Below are 21,099 nucleotides of genomic sequence, written 5' to 3' on the forward strand. Positions count from 1 at the left end.
ATGAACCAATAACAAAAATATGTTCCTTAGGAAAAAAATCCTGGCTCCACCTTACTTGCCTAGAATTATAATTACAAAACGTTAATGCAGTAGTACTATACAGTCTAATACTCGATATACTGTACCGCGCATCTTCGAACTGCCGCACTAGGCAGGCCCACGCATCGTACGGGTCCGATCGACCCTACCAGTTCAAAGTTACTTTATCCTACAGCACCCGAAGCACACCACACCGCTACTGGCACGTGCGAAGAAGAGCTATCGGCTATCGCTGTAGCTTTCGCCGGGCGCCGATTTAATTCTCTCTCTCTCTCTCTGCATAACATGAAATGTGCCTCAGGAACAGCTTAGAAATCACACATTAGCCATTGAGAAGACAAGAAAAAAAAAGTATCTTATTATTCTACCGTTAGAATGAGACTAGCCGGTTTCTGCGGAGATCTAAATCCCGTCCTCGTTAAAAGGTTAACTGAGAGGACCGGTGGCCTTCTCATGCAGTAGGGGCCTTTTGCGCTCGCGGCGACGAGAGATACAGTTCAAGAAGGCAAATTTAGAAGGAAGAGACTTTTAGAGAGAGAGAGAAAAAGAAGCTGAGAGAGAGAGAGAGAGAGGAGAGGCTGTTTCTGATTGGGAAAGGAGTGCAAGAGAGTTGGAAAATTTTGGTAAGGAATTTATGGATTTGATCTTTAAAGTTTAAATACAATTAGATTGTTTTTCCGTTAGACTTTTTAAGCAAAGCTATACTGTTGATTCTGAAATTGGAGGCCTGGAAGATAGAAGAAATGTGTTGGGTGATTTGACAAAAGATATAATTAAAATAGATAGCATATCTGAAGTTATGTTTGTTTTCATATTTTTCATTCTTGCCATGTTCTTTGTTTGTTGAATGAATGCGCAATATTTTGAGTTTTCAAGCATGTGGAGGCATTCAAATTGACCATTTTTTTCTGGAAAAAAGAATTGCTTCAGATAAAAACAGCATTTTTATCTGAAGTTCTGATTTAAAAAAACCTTTATCCGACAATGAAACGCAGAAGAAGTTGAAGAGTTCGAAGATTTCCCCCTCCAAAAAAAGCCTGAAACAACAAAGCTTCAGATAAAAGCAGCTTTTATTAAATGCAATTACTTACTTAAAAATCATTTTTCTACTTGTTTGATTTCCTCAACCAGGAATAAAGAGAGATGGGGAGGGGAAAAATTGAGATCAAGAGGATCGAGAATACCACGAACCGCCAGGTGACCTTCTGCAAGCGTAGGAATGGTCTTTTAAAGAAAGCCTACGAACTTTCCGTTCTCTGTGATGCAGAAATAGCCCTAATTGTCTTCTCCACTCGAGGTCGCCTCTACGAGTACTCCAATCACAGGTATTTTTCAAGAACTAGACCTGTTTATAAACACATTTATAGAACTATTTTTAGTTATGATAAAGTTCTTTAAGGTATTAAAGGAAATAAAGAACAGCATAAGCTACATGGTATTTTCGGTGAATTAGCAGCTTATTTTCCATGGAATTTTTTTCCGAAAAATGCTTTGGTGCCAAACTCTTTTCTATGGTAACAAGAAGCTTTTTTTTTTTTATTCTATTTCCTTGCTTTGTTTGCCTTCTGATGCCTATTGCATTTGTTTTTGTTTTCTCTTTTTTAGAATTGAAGAAACAGAAGCTTTGTTTTCATAGATTTACGCATAGTTTTCATCCTTTGAACCTAATACCCAATGATAGGTTTTATGATTTGAAGTAGAAATTTGGGAATTTACTATGGAATAAATTTGAAGGAATCTTCCATTCATGTCTGTTTCTCTAAAAAAAAATATACTATCTTCAAGGTTTTGCAAAGTGTTTTTTCTAGTTTTAGTTTATGAAAGGATTTCTCCTCGAGTTTAATGAAAATTGTTGACAAATGTTCTAAGATTTCCTTTGTAAAGCAATTTAGATCTGCTAAAATGTAAAAAGTCAGCAAAAAATTGGTAATAGGCTTGACCTTCAGCTTTTTTTTTTTTAAATAAAACCCACTAGTAGGCTTGACCTTCAGCTTGACATGTAAACCTACTGTAAATGGAAACAAACTGAATAGTAGAATGTTATATATGAAGAAAGCTTTCCTCCCAAATAAAATTCAAACAATAAAAAAAAAAATGCAGATGTGAATACTTCTGTAATGCATTCGAAAACATGGAAAATTGGACATAGAAGGATAGTGGATTGTGATGTAGATGAGTTTTAGATCTTTTTTTCCTCTAAATTATATGTGTTATGTAAAGCTATGTTGCACTAATCATAACAAAACAGTAGTTAGAACATTCATAACAAAAAAATGAAAGAAAAGATTTCTCTGTTATATTGCTCGTATTGTGCATTAATGAGAATTTTATTTTTATTTGGATGAGAAACGATATAATGTGTAGGTTTTACTTTTTCTATCAGCAAATCATTTGATCACTTCTCTAAGATTTATAGATGAACTGAATCTAATCAAATATTGTGTTATTCAAGTTCTTTTATCTTTTTTCCTTTAAAATTAGAGTCAAATTATTTATCAAATTTATGATGGAATCGAGATTCGATCAACCAAATTAATTATATGTTTAATATTAATGATTTAAATATACATAACCTTATTATTATAGCTAATTTTATTTGTAGATTTTAATTAAAATGTACATAATTTATTAGGTATTATTTAAATTATTTTATAAGATTCAAAATTATTGAGAAAATATTTTAATCAATATAGTGAGCTAAATATTTGATATTTTGAGCATATTTATGCAGCTATTGATAAACATAATTTAAAAAAAAGAATATATATAATAGAATTAATAAAAACTAGAATAAATTATTAATCAAACAAATAATTAACTATTTGTTGATAACAAAAAAGGATATTCATTTATGTATCAAGTGCACCACTCACTTACAGCTATAATCAAACCTAATCTATATTATTTAAATGCACAAAATCCAACAGTTAAATAATTTGGTGAAATGGTTTGTAGCATTAAGCTTAGCCATTTATAGTGGCATCAGCTTAGGGTTTTGCTGCTTTCCCTTCTTTCCTGTTTGTCTTTTCTTCTCTCATGCTAACTTTGAATAGCCAGCTTTACATCAGAATTCTCTCTCTCCCCATTCTCTTAGTAACTGAGCTCATGTCAAGTGCCCATATCTTTTTCCCATTCTCTTATTTTCAGAATATGAACTACAGATTATTTCCACAACATAGAAGTATTTTGAAAAACCAATTCAACACATAAACAACAAGAAAATATATATAAATTTCAATTTTCAAAAAAATATAAAGGAATCAAAAGCCTTCAACATTCACAGATCTCTCAGGATCAAACAACCATAAAGATACAAAACTAGCTTTCTAACTGTACACAAATATACATAGAATGCTTCCACCTTGCTCTTTCTTTGCTTATTATGCATTTTCCCTTTACCATAAACACTATGCAATTGAAAGCCTGACACTTTCTATGTTTTACAACAAAACTCCCTGACCCCTCTCCTCAAAAATCCAATCTTGCACATGCCTTTGAATCCCTAAGCACAAACAAGGTAACTGAACCCTCCTTGCTTTCCCTTTCTCTTCTTGTGCTACACGATAAAAACCCTAATATCTTATTCCGATCCTCTCTCTCTCTCTCTATCTCATGAGCTTCTGTGCGCAAACGTCACTTCCATGGCTAGAATCAAAGCGAGGAGCAAAGGGAACACTGCATGATGATTGCTTGGAATGGTGGGAGCGGCTCAGTTATTTCCTGTGGGTGGAGCCCAGATAAAACAAAACTAATTTACAATATTATTCAGAAACTATTATTCAAAACATTCATAATGAATACAGAATTACATTATGATTCATTTGGATTTCTCATTTTCAATCTCTCATAACGAATAATACAGTAAGAAGATAGATTTGCTGAAAGAAATTTCTTTCGTTGTTGCTCGATCTGTACTATCTTACTGACACGAAAGCAAATACAAAAATTTATAACTTTTTTTCTGTATTATATACTTATTTGGTCTCGGGCCCTTCTCCCATTCACGTCAATTCGGTCCTCTTCACTTTTGCTTTTCTTCTCCAGGCTGTCCTTAGTTCCGACCAAACCTTAACTTCGTCGCAAGAACAAATTTTTTTCTTCCTTTAACGAATACAATATATAATTATGATTTTTTTTATACCACCATAATAATTTTTTATTTTATATTAAAGAACATTTCATATCTCTTTATTATAAATAGATATGATATGCTTCTTTATTTTTAATAATAATAATAATAAAATAATTAGTTTGAAAAAATTATAGAAAAAGAGATATCACAGTTCTGTTATCTTGTATATTATAGTATATTATATTTAAATTTTTTATGAAATATTTTATATTTAAATTCATTAAAAAGTTATTCTTATTTTTATGATATTGAAAGGTCCATTTAGGTAGAGAAGTACACTAAAATGGTAAAAATTGTAAAATCCGTTTTTCCAGTTAATAAATATAAATGGATCAAAAAAAGAACTTTTGTAAAAACTGTTGTAAACACAGTTAACACAGATAAGAAATAGAAAACTATAAGGGACTAATTGTGAAATTAGTTGAAAAAGTATATAAATGATGAGTTTATATTAAAAAATTAAAATAAAATGAATATATATCATATATTTTATTAAGTAGGCATAAGGCTAGTTACAGATTTTAAGAAGATTTATTTAACAGGGCAAATACCTGATACAGCAGTCAAATGAAATGCATGCCCAATTTTGAGTACCCCCTATATAGGAGATACAGGTAAAGGTAGCAATGTAGTAAACCCCAATTCAAATAGGGAAATTAGCAACATGAGAAAATTCAATGAAGATGGCTAACACATGTTTTATTTTATGAGGCAATGGGGAAGGAACAAAAAGAGGTTTGCATACCTTCCACACAATGGGATGAAGCTAATATGAGAGATGATGGCGTCTGTTAGTGTCGGCATGAGAGTCCTTGATTTTTAGTTATTTATGATGTAGGGGCATAATATTTTGATAAATATAAATTTAGGGTTGTAAGGTCTAAGGGCCTAATATTTATTATTATAATGCATTTGATCATTATCTCTTTTAAGATTTGGAATAGGTGCATTCTTATGACATGAAGATCTCCATCTTATTATTGCTAATATCAAGAACTAGCTAGGTTGGCTTTACTATATAGGAGAAGAGTATTAAACTCATTTATGCAACTATATATATTGGGCAGATTTGAGTATGCCATAACTTGAATATATGTTCAAAGAGGTTAAGGATTAATTTCAACTTATTTTGATGTTTGGTAAATCTTTTATGAATATTTTAAACTTATAGAGTCTAATAAATCATTAGAATCTGTAATGAAATCATTCATCACAAAGGAAATTATTATTATAAATCTACAATTAACTTTCGACTAGCACCGCAATCTTTTAGAAACCCTTAATTTAAAATGATAGTGATTCATCTCAAAATATTTTGGTAGATTTACAATAGATTTGCAACATGCTCAATTCTTCGTCACAAATTTGTAATTACAGTGAACATATTCATTAAAATTTTGTGATATATTTGCAATGAATAATTTTTTTCATTATGGGTGAGAAGAAGAAAAAATGTTTTTGAATTAATCTCAAATCCATAGACAACAACTTTCTATCTATAACAATTTAGTGATTTATGAACATCAGCTTTCTATATACAATAATTTAGTTAATTGAGTATAGCAACTTTCATTTACAATAATCCAATAATCAATGGACAATAACTTTTAATTTACAACAATAAAATACTCTATAAATATCAACTTTTCATCTATAGTGATCCTTAAATGACATTATTTCATTTATATTATTGTGTAGTTATTTATGTATTTCAAAATTAAAGATTAATTTTTAAAATTATTCTTTTCTTGATAGTTATTTCTCTACCTATTTATATGCAATTTCTTATTTTATTTTTTACATAGAATAAGGGAATAATATTCAACCATACATTCTCTTATTTTTTACCCTTCTCTCTTCTTATAATAATTAAAAAGAAAAAGCTAGACTAAGCATTTCATCGTAATGATTTCAATGACTTGAAAATTATCAATTTAGCTTGGACCCCTTTGCATCCAAGCTAGAACAAGTAGTTGGGTCCAAGCTAAGTTGATTCCACCGCTATAAGATTTTTTATTCAATTTATCAACCAGAGACATTGCCTTTGTCAGCCTTTAGTGGGCATCTTACTCAACCCATTACTTATTTAGCTCGACAGTTCGATCAAACTAGGCCTAAAGCAAGATGCATTTTTTAATTACCAAATTACTCTTAAAATTAGTCAATATACCCCTTTTAATTTATTTGAGATATTCTAGACTTTCAAATCATACTAAAACCCTATATGTGATCAAATTGCCACTTGAATTTTTCTTTGACCATCATTTGTGTTACCAAACTTGAATATTCTCAGTTGACCTCCTCAACCTTTACATCACTTTGTCAAATTCTCTTAGGTCAATTCTTCTTCACCTTAAAGATGATTATCCTTGTCAACCTCAATGACACTCCTTGACCTAATTAGAACTGCATTATCTTTCGTCCAAGTTCATGTGAACCATACCTATAAAAAGTGGGTCACTTCTACCATCTTCAATAGCCTCTCCAACCTTCTAGTTGTGCCTCATCTATCTATCACTCCAATGTCACGGCTCCTTTGACTATAGTATTATGATGGTTCTAACCATACTAGATGCCTCCTTAACATTTTTTTGGAAATTGACTTAGTTAATCCCCAAGGTCATGATTCTTTTTTTCTTTGAGATGAGGATCCTTCTTCCATTCTCAACTGCCTCCCTATACTTTTAGTGTCAATTCATCTGTTGCACTAAGATCATGTGATCTTTACCTCTATAATGATTACCATCTCTGGCATTCTGGTGGCATCTCCCTATATTATAACTTTGTATCAACCAATGCCTTAAGATTCTTCTCCATGCACCTCGTGAGGAAGACTATATATATCACATACATCCTCAAATGACATCTTCATTTACAACCTTCAAAAGGAGGATGGTCCTAATACCCAACACCCTAGCAACATCATCACCAAGGATACTAGGAATAACCTACCTTCATTTATTTTTTTATAGAACCTTTATTCAAGTTTGTGAAATGACTAACTATTTATAATCTTTACATTCTACCACTAAAAGTTATTTCAGGAGGCTAAATCTTTTATTTTATTTTTCTTTTTATGTTTCTCAAATAAAATATCAAATTCCCACCTCATCTCTCACTTTGTCAATTTTTCAGTTGACCTCCTCAACCTTTACATCACTATGTCAATTTCTCTAAAGTCAAACATCTTCATGATAAAGATGATTATCCTTGTGAACCTCAATGACACTCCTTAATCTAATTAATTAGAACTGCATTATCTTTCACCCAAATTCAACTGGACCATACCTATAGAAAGTGGGGGTCACATCCACCATCTTCAATAGTTCCTCCAATCTTCTAGTTGCGCTTCATATATCACTCCAATGTCACAACTTCTTTGATTGTAGGATTATGATGGTTCTAACCATACTAGATGCCTCCTTGACATTTATTTGGAAATTGACTTATTTAACCCCCAAGGTCATGATACCTTTTTTTCTTTAGAACAAGGATCATTCTTCCATTCCCAACTACCTCCCTAAACTTTTAGTGTCGATCCATCTATTGCATTAAGGTTGTGCCATCTTTACCTCTTTAATGATTACCATCTCTAACATCTTAGTGGCATACCTCCCTAGCATTATAACTTTGTCTCAACTAATGCCCTAAGATATATCCTTCTTCCTTCACCTCATGAGAAGGACTATCACATCCATCCTCAAATGGCATCTTCATTTACAACCTTCTAGAGGAGGATGGTTCTAATATCCAACACCCTAGCATCATCATCACCAAGGATACTAGGAATAACCTATTTTCTTTTATTTTTATAAACCCTTTATCTAAGTTTGTGGAAAGACTAAATATTTTTAATCTTTTTATTCTACAACTAATAATTATTTCGCGTTGTTAAATCCTGCATTTTATAAGTCAACCAATATCTCTTTCTCTCGACTCAACTTCATAAATGTAATAGTAATATAATATGATGTGTTTTGTTAATTAACAAGTAGCATATGATGTGATATTATTATCTCTAACACTAAGGTAATTGGAATTATAGACCATCTATACATTCTTAATTTTAATGAACACAAAAGAAAAATAATAATAATAATAATAATAAATCATAATAGCTTTAGTTATTCATATATTATTATGATTACATTATATCAAACAAGAAATTGTTTACATATATTATTATGTAGAACATTACATTCAAATGACATTGCTATATAGATGGAAATGAACCAAATAGATTTTTAATGAATAGTATTAGTTGAGTTTATATGAAGCCAAACTTCTAAATGCTTGCAAATAACAAGAAGCTTTAGCGACTTTTTAAGGGACAACTATACACAATTTTTCAAAGACTTAGAGCCAAATTGGTTTTTATTTAATAATAGTAAGTTTTTTAGTTTATAAAAAAAATTGAAGAATAAATCATAATAGCATTAATTATTTTGAGATCCAAGTTCAATAACCAACAACAAGAAGAACATGAGTATACAAACACTAGAAGAGAAAATTATTCGTAACAAAATTATGTAAAGATATCCTGATATAATTTACATATGAATTAGAATATTTTTGAATTTGCATTAAGATTAATGTAATTCAAGATATCATATATAAGCACTAATCTCAAAGCAAATTCAGGAGCATTCAATCCAATTCTAAAGCAAATTACCTCATGATATTCCTATATAATTTTCTGCCAAATTTTTTAAAGATGTCTTAAAGTCCAAATCATTCAATATAGATTATTATCACTTAATCATGCAACTATGAAAAACTTGTAGTTTTTTATTTAAAAAATAGATGAGAGAAAAAAAGAAAATCACAAGAAAATAAATCATGAATTAAGAATTCAAACTACTCTTCCTAAGCACAAATTTTAGAATCTTTATTTTCTTATTTCAGATTTGAGAGCACCATTTTATAATTTTTCTGCAAAATAAAATATTAATTATCAAAAGAATGAGTGATTATATGATAAACTTTAGGCTCTGCATTTCATAAAAATATTTAAAATATAATCCATTCAAACAAAAAAAGAAAATTAATGCAATATAAATCATAAATTTATATTTAACGTTTGCATTTAGTCAAATATTCTTTTAATTAGTAATATTCTAAGTCAAAGCATGCATTTGCCTTTTTTATTATCTTAGGCCCAAATGCATGTCTAATTAGGCTTAAAAAATAGATAATATATGTTTAAAAAAACCCTCAATTTTCTTACTATGGCATCATTTGGGACAACTTAATTTTAGCTGCTATACTTCTTTTTTTTTTCTTCTTACAAGAGATTTTTGTACTAGAAAATTGTCGTATAAAGCAATAAGAAAGTTGTCTCAAATGACACATATATTTTACTTTTTTTGATAATTGAAGTTTCGTTGCTTTCAAAGGACCATAAATTAGATGGCTTTCAAACTCTTAGACTAATAAGAAATATAAAAAAGATGGTACACGGAAGTGCCAATTTTCTAAGTGAATGTAAGAAATAATGTGATTGACCTTTAAAGCCTCATAATTAATAACTTTAGTTGGATAGATATATGAACTATATATATTTTTAGTTAAAGTGATATGATTAGAGCTTCATCTCATATGAGAATGCCTAGTCATTGAAATATGAGTCATAGACAAAACTATTAAAATTTCTCTCTTTTAAGGACCTTCTTATTGGTAGTCTCAGAGCACTTCACCATGATCCTTTTCAATGCCTCTTCACCATGACCCCTTCATTAACCCTGTGTTGATGATGGTATTGATCCATATTAATCATTTAGGTTAAAATACATTCATCATCCTTTCTAACACCAACAATCCGATAGGTTGGCCATTATATGTGAAAGTAGGTTCAAACTACTCCTAAAATATAAGTTTGGATCATTTTTTACTATATTTCAATTTTGTAATAGGCACTTCATACCATGTTAGAACCTTATTTAAACTAAAATTTTGGGATAAATCAAGTTTCAAACCTCATATTTTTTAACTTCTTGGTAATATTTTGAACATTAGTTTCAAAATGGGATAGAACAAAGTTAGAACATAAGTTCAAACCTAATTCAGACCTATGTTCTAATGTATTTGTTAAAATATTGGTTTTAAAAAGATGTTCTTTTTTTTTAATTCAAATCATGTCATAGGTTCAAATATGATTTTCTTCATAGTTATTTATGGAATTAATTTATTATAATATGTATACAAACATAATGTCACAACTTAACTCGATAAGACCCATAAGCTGGACATGTCCTATCGTGTTGGCTTGAAGCACACAAAACCCTAGATCTAAGTTTGAAAACCATTCAAAAATATATTTTTCCAGTTTTATCGTTAAAACAACAAAAATCATTGAGATACTAACAACATTCAGTGTATTAAAAATAAACTCATAAAAAAAAATATTTTATTTATCATCAAAATGCACATATATAACTACAGTACATGGGTGCAAATTGAGATACAAAATAAAAAATAAAATTAACTAGCCATGATTATACCAAAAATAAAAAAAGAATGAAATACTTATACAGACTCAAATCAAACCCTGACATTACTACTCAACATGCTCTTTCTCTTTCCAGACCTTGAAAACAAAAAGTAAAACATTTATAAGCTAACACAACTCAACAAGTCACAATCTAACTTTCTAATTAAATCAATCATTATATATTTAATCAAATTTAAGAACAATTCATAATAATTATTATAGTGAGTAGATAGTGCTTGCAGTCATCAGAAAAGTAAATAGCAAAACTAGAAAATAAATAAATGAACACTTCATATATCTAAGCAGTAAATAACAAATTCTCCCCATCCCCTTATGCATCACAATGCTAGCATCTGAATGGAACATAAACATAACACCAGAATATGCCCGTACACACAGAACATGACTTCTTCCTTCTACCTTAGACATCATCAGAATCAAGCATTTCATACATTTAAGCACATAATTCATTGCATTTCAATAATTAAAATAATACAAATAAACTAATGCTAGGATTTCGTAAAATACTATAATGGTATGCAGCTGAATGGACTACTGAGAAAAAAATTGATATTTTCGAACATAATCAAATTATCAAAGATTTTTCAGAGCATCATTATAAAGCTTTAACTTTACTACAACATTATTTTAGGGAACCCAAATGATTTTTGAATTTGTTAAAAACCCCATATGTTTAATTTACATAGTTAAATTTTCTAAGAAAAATATTTAAATGTTCAGAACTGTTGTTTTTACCACATAAAAAGTTAACCAATGAAAGTTTTACCGATGTTAAATTATCCCTACTTTTCCCTAAAAAAAATACAATTTAAATTAGAAAAATCTCAAAATATTTATTCGTATTTTTAAAAACTGAGATAGATAAAAATGTAACCTACCTCTATATGAGTAACTTTCAAAACTGGATTGATAGCTAAAAATGGGTTGAATCGCCTGCAACTTTCTCTTTCTAAAGCCCTCTCTCTCTCTCACTAGGCCAGCTGACTTAGGAAAAAAATGGACTTAATTAGTAGAAAGTGATATTTAAATAAAGAATGTAGGTTGAACGTCGGTGCACCCAAACATGCCAGCACCACAGAGCTCCCTTTAGGAGCCTATAGAGCTATAGAACCAAACCCCAAGCCGCTATGCTTGTTCAATTTCTAAAATTCTAGAGGGCACAACGTCAGGGACCACCTACGTACCCCAACACTACCAAGCCCTAGGGAAAAAATTTTAGATTTTTAGAAATGCATATAGACTCCTGGGACCCACTTCAAAACACTTGCAAACATTCACATTCATACAAAACATGCTCAAACACATGTAGAAGAGTTCTAAGTGCAAAAATTCAGTGGATTGTCTCATGCGAGATCAAATCAAAGCATGTGGAATTGTATACTGATTCTAGAGGTGTCACATGTAAAGATTTATTATTCTGATGGAGTGACACTATATAGCAAGAGTAGTAATGTGAATATAATGATATCCTCGAGAGGGCCAAATAATGTCCCCTCAAATAGCTCTTCATTCTTTTCTAACTAAAGCTAATACACTAGCTTCTCCTATAGGAGGTTGAAGATAAAAAGAATGATGGTTACCCTATTATTTTAAACATGGGAAGTAAGAACAAAACTTTCATAATTTATTTTGGTCACAAAAATGTGGGATTTGATAAATTCCCTTTTGAGGAGAAATTTAAGGAGACAACTACATTTAGAAGGCTTGTGTAGAATTACCTAGATGGTAATAAGAACTTTAATCTTGAAAAGTCCTTCATGGAGTCTACTATTAGAAAAGATGTTTGAAAGTTAGGGTTATGTTTTAATGTTGATGGGTTTCTAACAATCATTAGATGTAATTTTGTCTTTACTAAGAAGCTTGCAACCATGGAAGAGGGATATTTTTTGCATACCCTTGTTGAAGGATGTCTTAGGAGAGGACACTAAATGGATTGGACAAGAATATAGTCCACATTGAGGAGAGTGTCCTAAAGGTGGAGAAGAGCATATGAAAGAAAGCCCCAACCAAATATATATGTGGATTTGTCATATCATTATAGCACTAAGCTTATGAAGCCATATCTCCAAAAAATTTTACTGAATATATTATTAATAAGTTTTGATTTTAATATATATAGCCTATCAATTTCATTAATCATTAGATATGAAGAATAAATTATTATTAAAAGAGCAAACATGCATACACATATGTAAAATTGATGAGTTATAAGGGCCCAGAGAACTATAGATAAAAGTAATTCAAATGAATCAATTCCCTACAACATAATGATAAAATAATGTGAGAATATCATTCAAACCCAATCTCAGATCTCTGTTTTAGAGAAAATATATACATAGACACTAGTACAAAATTAGAATGAACTAGCTCGAAAAATATTCGAGTAATATTCAAACCATGATTAAATATAGTTCATTTAAAGTTTTAACCTGCAATATCGTATATTATTTGAACCTTGCTCGAGCTTTGTTCTAGGCTAATGGTCGAATATTAGGTTCAATCTCAATTTAAATTAATTAAATTCAAATAAATGTTCAAAAATGTTTAAACATTATTTCAATCTCTATTTCAAGAGTAGTTCTTATGCTTCTAATGATCTAACCCTAGGTTGATCAAAAGTTTGAAGTAATTCAAACAAATTTCAAGCATTTAATATATGATTCAAACTTTATTTATTTTCAAATCTAGGATTCTCCTTCCATCTCATTACAATTATAACCTAAGATTGCTGATGTCAGAAGAGATGATGTATTCATTTTAGCTAAATAATAAAATACATTCACACTAAACATAAATAGATGGTTAGTGAAGATCCCTTCAAAAATCAATAAACCTCTCAAGATGAAAAAGTGTTCAAAAGGATTGCAGTGAAACTCTACGACAGGTTATTTAATAGAGCTCTAATAATATGGGAGACAGAAAATACTTGGAAGAGCTAAGTTTGAGCTCTTTCTAGTCCGAACATTTGCATTATTTCAAAGCATAAACATTCTTGCCCGACCGAAATGAAGTTCCCATTATATCTTTCCCCAAAAGAAAAGTTTGCGGGTATATTGGTTCAAACATGGTATATATATATATATATGCATCCAAAATACAAAATTATAATTTTATTTTATTTATTTATTTTTTTTTAAATTGTATAATCTTACCTCTTGGAAATTTGTGAACAAAACAACATTCACTAAAGTACACAGTTATGCATTCAATTAAAGGGTTTACATCATCTCAAAAAGTAATTAAATTCAACTAATTAAAAACACTACTACCTCTGCCTATTAAAAAAGAACTTTTTTAAAAATATAGGAAAATTAAATTAAATATTTAATTAATTAAAATTTGTCACAATCCCTTCTGAGTCTTGGGAGTCACATTAACTGAGGACAATTGACAATTAACGACCTCGAAGAAAGAAGAAAATCAGGATTCTTCTATTACTGCACATTAGTCTAACTCCTATAAGTTGAAGTTTCGTTTGGGACATTTTTCTTATTAATTTATGAAGCAGTTTTTTGTATAAATTGTTTTTTGAATCTGAAATTTTTGTGCTAGAAAACTGCTTCTAGTAAAAAAGCTCTCCCAAATAAAGCCTAAATCTAACACTACTGCTATTGCTTGGCATGAGATTTTGTATGGGATTAGCCTTGTCTGATTATTTCCAGCTGATGCTAATTAATGAGATAAGCACACATCCAAAATCAGCACAACACAAGGATTTAAGACTGATTATTGCTGTTTGTGCTAGCTTAATCAGCAGTCATTAGTGGTTTAACTTATCTAAATAAATAATTAATAAATATATAATTATATGAATATTTTATCAATTATGATTTGATCGATGGTAAGATCCATATTTTTTTTAGGTTTTAGTTTATTTATTTTCATTGATCAATAATCAAATGATCAGAACCCAGAAAGCTTTAAAAAATAGAAACATGATAAGTTTGATAGTGAAATATTTGAAAATTAGGTGAATCTCAAAGAAGAAATTATTATGAAGATGAAAAAATACTATAGATTACTAGCATGTGATAATATTTTCCTTCTTTTAATGTTGTTAGAGAGAAAAAATATATATAATTTCAGTAGTACTGGAATGTTTCCCTTAATAATAATGTACTTTAGTGACAATGCTCAGTTCATTTGATGCATATGGCCAGCAAATATGTTTCAGGGTCAAAAAGTCCCACTTAAATCTTAAATGTTTTGTTTGTTGTGTTCATTTAGGTCTGAAAAGAAAAATACTGCTTTCAAATTTTAATGAAATCTTGATATTTGTTTGACTAATTGTCACTTGCTTTGAGGACAAAAGCAAATTGGGATAGAAACATAACTGTCTAGTTTGCAAGAGCACAGAGCTTTAAGGTGGTAAGAATTCAGTAAAAAAATTTCAAAAAAGTTCATAGACTATTCATGTATGGCCGATTTAGTCTCAGAGTACCACTGATGTAGGACTAAGATGAATGCAATGATTTTGTTAAGACTTTGCACAACTTTCGATTAGAGAAATAACAAAGAAAGCTACTAGCAAATAAAACAACGAATCAAAACGTAAGAGGGGTCACGCCCGTTTAGACTAAGTCACATAAAAAGAGATTTGAAGCTTCAAAATCAAGTAGAAAATAACATCATGCCAAGATAGTAGCCTCAACAAAATTCCATATTCTAACAATAAGAGTTAGAAACAAATAAGTACTCTCAAACTCCTACGTTTACTAAGCTTAGCAGAAGCGAGCGGATAGATCCTTCGCGACTACAATCAAATCACAAAAGGAAGTTAGACTTAAGAAATAAAAAAAGAGGGGAAACGTAGAAAACCTTCGTCAAGGATTGGCGACAATCCTCCACTCGACTATTTCAAGTTGTTCTTCAATTGCTTCAACCAAGGTGTCCAGGATGCGATCTATGTAATCCTCAACCGTATGGTCGATCCTCAAGTTGACGACGAAGAAGGTTGAATGGAGAATATGCACAAAACCGTGTTCGTTGTACGTAAGTCCGTTTTTAGTGTCGGGATCAGCCATTCATGGGTGCTAGATGATGAAGTCTTCCCAAAGCTTGTTAGTACTCTTAAATGTCATTGAAGAGAAAGAAGATTCTCCTCAACTTGAAGTAGGGATGAGGCAAGGGGGAAGGGTCGGCTAAGAATTAGAGCCACTAGTAGAGTTAGGAGTAGATTGATGGAGCGATCTCTCTTCCAAAATCTGAAATATGTTTTAGATTTTTAGTAATTGAATACTAGAAAATTAAGAGGGAAAATTGATTCCTAAAATCTGGGGAGGGGAATTAATTAGGAAGAGAGAGAGAGAGAGAGAGAGAGAGAGAGAGAGAGAGAGAGAGAGAGATGGCTAGGTTAAGGGGGGTGGCGGCATGGTGAGAGAGGGGAAGACTTGGGATTTATTTCCAAAATCAAAAATGAGATTTTGGAAAGTATTCATGAGGCGGGGCTTTAGGAAATTTCGGCCAAGAGGGGTTTGGGGGTTTTGAATTGTTTCCAAGAGGGAGATTGGGTTTTAGGAAATAAATCCAAGTGGATTTAATAGGGAGGGGTCGGCGGCATGCATCGATTGGGGAGCAATTATTGAGTCCTTTGTAGAGGATGAAACCACGAACCCGACTTATCTAGGTTGGTGGGTGTTACACAAATCTCCCTCTCCTAGGGATTTTACTCCAAACTGTCAAGCCTCATGAGAAGTAAAAAAAGAGAAACAAAAATTTTTTTCGATCATTCATTAACTTGAAAAGAGAACAAGGAAGACTATATAAAGCCTCATACAAAGGACTCAAAGACAAAGACCACAGTGCCCCTTAGGCTTACATACAACGTCCCTTAATAAAAGGGTACAACGGAAAACTAAATAAAACAAATAAAACACGACAACATAAATAAGAAAATACATAGATTAAATCAAAAATTACAATGACTCAATCGTGGCCGTAGATAGGCGGCCACGCCTCTGATAAACATTCCATGATATGATGTCCCCATCAATCACGTTGTTCAAATTCAGTCCCTCGACTATATAAATTTGAACCAAAATAGTTTCTCATGTTGTAATTGTGATATAAATATGATCACAATTTAGTCACTCAACTATACTAAATTGATCTCAAATTTGTCCCAACAAGATCATTTTAGATCAATTGTGTATAGTCGAGGTACTAAATTGGAGCGACATTATACTCTAGAACTAAGATGATCATATATATGAATGTTGGTGAACTAATTTAAAATTTAGCCCAAGAAAAAACTGACTGTGAATAAGATGAAGGATACTTTTGAGGAATGATTTAATTACTTTGTCAAGTAATATATCTGAAGGTAATTGTAGGCTGTATTATAAGCATAATGGAACACTTTTTTAAGGAAATATAATTGTTTCTTCAAATGTAAAGCCAGTATTCAATTATCGATAATATAATTTTTTTATATATTTTTTTAAATTTATTTACTATCATTGATAAGATTAGTTTTTTCTCACTATTTAGATTAATCATATGGGCTATGTGGTCTTAGTTATTCTTCAAAATTTTTTAATTTTTTTTATCCATGTGGTCTAAATTTTATCATTTCTTTTTATTTGTTCGGTACTAATTACATTGGTATGCTTATCAAATAGTTTATTTTTTATCATTTATTGAACATGTCCAAAACAATTAAGTTTGTTTTCATTTTTATTTTTCTTAGCAGATGTAATTTTAATTGTTCCTTTAAAAAATCATTTTCTATTTTTTTATTTTTTATTTTCACTCACATCCATCTTAATTAACATTCACATATTTACTTGCACTAAACCTACAATTGAATGACTTTCTACACTAAGACCCATGAAACATGGCTTGACCTAATTGTGATTTTCTAAAAGTTCACGAGATCTTTCTATCATATAATATAAACTTGTGAGGCTTTTTGTTAATTATTTTAAACATCCAATTATAACTCTAAGGTTTCATTGGGGACAACTTTAAACTACTATGTTTTTCTCTACTTTCAATAAATTTTTGTACTAAAAAATAGCTTTACAAAATAATAAGAAAGCTGTATCAAATGAAGCCTAAGTTTACATCATCATTTATATATGTTTTATTCTTAATATATACAAATTACTTAATCTAACCAAACTTATCTATCATTTTTCTCTTAAGATTGTTGATTGATGATAATTTGTTTTTAAGAGTTCATCCCCAACCTCCCCTTTGAAAGATATGCCTAATATATATTTATTATTAATATAACACATGACAAGATCATTTATTTAAACCATTAAATTAGAAAATATCACATGAAATGCATAGAAATTACGTCAATGAGTTAAACTAGCATATTTTGATATTTATGTTTCGTGTGAGATGATTTTCTTATTGCTTCTTAAAACAACCTTTTAGTATAAGAATTAAATTTTTTTACTAAAAAACTGCTTTAAAAACATTAAAGAAGCTGTCCTAAACTAAGACTTAGACTTCATTTAGGATAGCTTTTGGTCATTATTATTTTCATCAATTTATTAAAAAAAAATTTGCCAAACAAAACCTCAATTGATTTGGCATGTACCAAAACTTCCTAGTGTTTTTATTTTTCCTCTATTAGAAATGACCTATTTTGAGGAGATCATCATTCAAAATCATGAGAAACTGTATATATATATATATATTGTTGTAAAAATAAATAATATGGGAAAATATAAACATTAAAAAGAGTAGTGAATTCACTTCACAATGATTATTAATCTGTAAATATAGAAGTTTTAGATTAAAAAAATGACCTATAGTTTCATTTATATTAAATAAAAAAAGATGATTAACTATAATTTTTTATCATTCATCCTTAGTAAAATTTAATGTGCATAAGCTTTTAGTTAAATTAATATGTGAATATATGTGAAGTAATAGTATAAGTAGAACTTTATATTAGATTTAGTCATACAATTAAAAAGCTTATGATAATTAAACATGTTAGGAATAATTAATTAGTTTTACTGATAAGTCTTTGCTACATGGTTACCACTATGCATTTAGATTCATCAATCTACTCCTTCAACCTTCTTCCAAACAGATTTGGGTCAGCTATTTTATTTTTTTCTAATGCAGAATTTTAGTACGAAAATTTCTAATTCAAATAATTTGTGTACTAAAAAGCTACTTAGCTATCCCAAATGAAGCCTTAAAAAAAAAATAATTTTTATGAATCAAGACCGTCTTTTTTAAAGTGTAATAGATTGTTTAGTCTTAAATGGGGATTCAATTAAACAATGTATTTTTTGTGTTCTAAGATATTTGCCAAGGATTTGAGAGTTGGCAAACCCGGTCGGCATGAAGGAATTCTCTTTCTCCCTCATGCATGGGTTTATATTAGAATATGTAATTAATCTTGTGTAACATTTAATTCAAACAAAAATTATGAGATAAATTTCTATATAAAATAAAAAAAAGGCGTAAAGTGTAAGATTTACCTCTCAAGGATGCAATTTGTGTTTGAGAGTTCTAAGATTAGAAATAAGAGAAATGAAAAAGATAAAGAAGGTGGTTATAATATTTTAGAGTCAAGTAAACTATCACTTATGTTTTTATGTCATCATTAAAATATGCTCTGCGATGTTCACAAACATCAAAGATAACATCAATATTTGGCCCAACTCAAAATCCAATGAGGTCCCGACCCAAAAAAAATTATGGATTCGGGTTCAATATCTTGACCTGTTTTTAAAATAAGGTGAAGTTCAAGTTTACCCAAAAACCTGAATACGACCTGGAAATGACTTGGATCCTACAACCAAGCCCAACCTGCACCACATCCTACAATCCTGCACATGCAACTTGCCTCCCCCCAGTCCCCCGTGTCAACCTCACACTCGCGCTCCACTTTGTAGCCCACAACCCGCCCTCACTTGCTTTCTCTGCACCCGGGTTAGCGTGTTGGGTCGGGACAACCTAGGTTTTGGGCCGGTCAGGTTCAAGTTCAGATTTTTGACCCATTTTTAGAATTGGGTCAGGCCTGAGTCGGGTCAAATAATGTTTGGTCATTTTCGGGTTGGACCCTAACCCGACCAGAAAATACATTTTGACACCCCTAATAAATAGAAATCTCCCTAGATTGTCTTTGTGACGTGTCCATGATTATGACATAAATTATTAGAACACCCCTTAGAAACCTATAAATATAATTTATTTATTAGCACTCAAAAAGAATTTCAGATTAGAGAAATCTATCACTCATAGAATTTTAGAGCTATGTAAACTATCACTAATGTCCGCCATTGGAGGACATTAATGTGACATCAGTTGAGAATATTATCAATCAATACCCACAACGTTATATACTATTGCCATCACCCACTATCTATTGACATCAATATGCTTCCATTTGTAGGCAACATGGAAGAATATAATTTATTTAATTTTTAAGAATTTATAGGCAACATACAGCCTACGAATCCGAAAGATAATTTATTTAGAATAATTTCATTCAATATAAATTTTTAGATACTTTTTAAAAAATAATAATCATAACTCTTTTCAACTGCATCATTATTAGTTGTATAAAATCAATTGTTCATTTGAATAAATATAATATTATCATCATTTTTTTTGGGAATTAATATTATCATCAAATTATGCAGAATAATAAAGTCCATCGAAGCAGAGATCTTTGAATTGGAGGATTTATACGTAAGATGTATGTAAGTTTAATTGGATGGAAATAATAAATAAATAAAAACACAAAATGGTATTATTTTTAAGGAATTTTACATCAGTGCAGGCATGACATGACATGACATGGCATCCATGCTGTATAAGACGCGCGGTGCTCGAAGAAGAATCTGTCAAATAAATATATGACAGTAGTGGACGCTTCCTTTTTTTTTTGGAATATAACGCTTCCTTTTGTCTGCAAAAGACCTTTTCCTCGCTTCGCCTCGAATGCTTTCCCCATCTTATGCGAATTTCATTCGTCTGCACAGTTCAATTATTTTTTGTTTGGAAAAAATTGGTCTTGACCCGTATATTAAAAATAAAAGAGGTTACAAATAAGTGAAAAAACTGCCTCATACAAAACAGTTCAAATATTTAAATCCATTGACTCAATTTTAGCTATTGAGGGTTTTGACTTTTGAATATTAACTAAAAAAAATTTATATTTAAATTATATATATATATATATATATATATATATATATATGCAACTCATTTTAATGTTGGTTAGGAGTTTTAGCTATCAACAAAAAAGTTTTTGATTCGAGTCTTATTTATGTGATGTGTGTGTGAGTTTGCCTTAATTGACCTAAATATCCAAAAAAAAAAAAAAACATAAAAGCAACACAAGCTTCCTAAATTGAATTGCTTTATCTTGAATAGATTTCTCACATCTGTTAAGAAACAGGTGATGGTCAAGCCATGTATACTGTTTTTTTTTTCCCTA

The 21,099-nt window shown here is 30.3% G+C and overlaps 1 protein-coding gene across 1 annotated transcript in view; it reads left to right on the forward strand.

Annotated features, from left to right (window-relative positions):
- Nucleotides 1–1,182: 1,182 nt before the first annotated feature.
- The window catches only part of LOC110091827 (floral homeotic protein AGAMOUS), a 29,473-nt gene continuing 9,556 nt past the window's right edge, over nt 1,183–21,099 (forward strand). Inside the window, exon 1 of the mRNA XM_028695090.1 lies at nt 1,183–1,364. Within this exon, the coding sequence (XP_028550923.1) occupies nt 1,183–1,364 (182 nt within the window). The remainder of the gene's footprint in view (nt 1,365–21,099) is intronic.

Source organism: Dendrobium catenatum, unplaced genomic scaffold, assembly GCF_001605985.2.
Source record: "Dendrobium catenatum unplaced genomic scaffold, ASM160598v2 fragScaff_scaffold_621, whole genome shotgun sequence".
NCBI lineage: Eukaryota > Viridiplantae > Streptophyta > Magnoliopsida > Asparagales > Orchidaceae > Dendrobium > Dendrobium catenatum.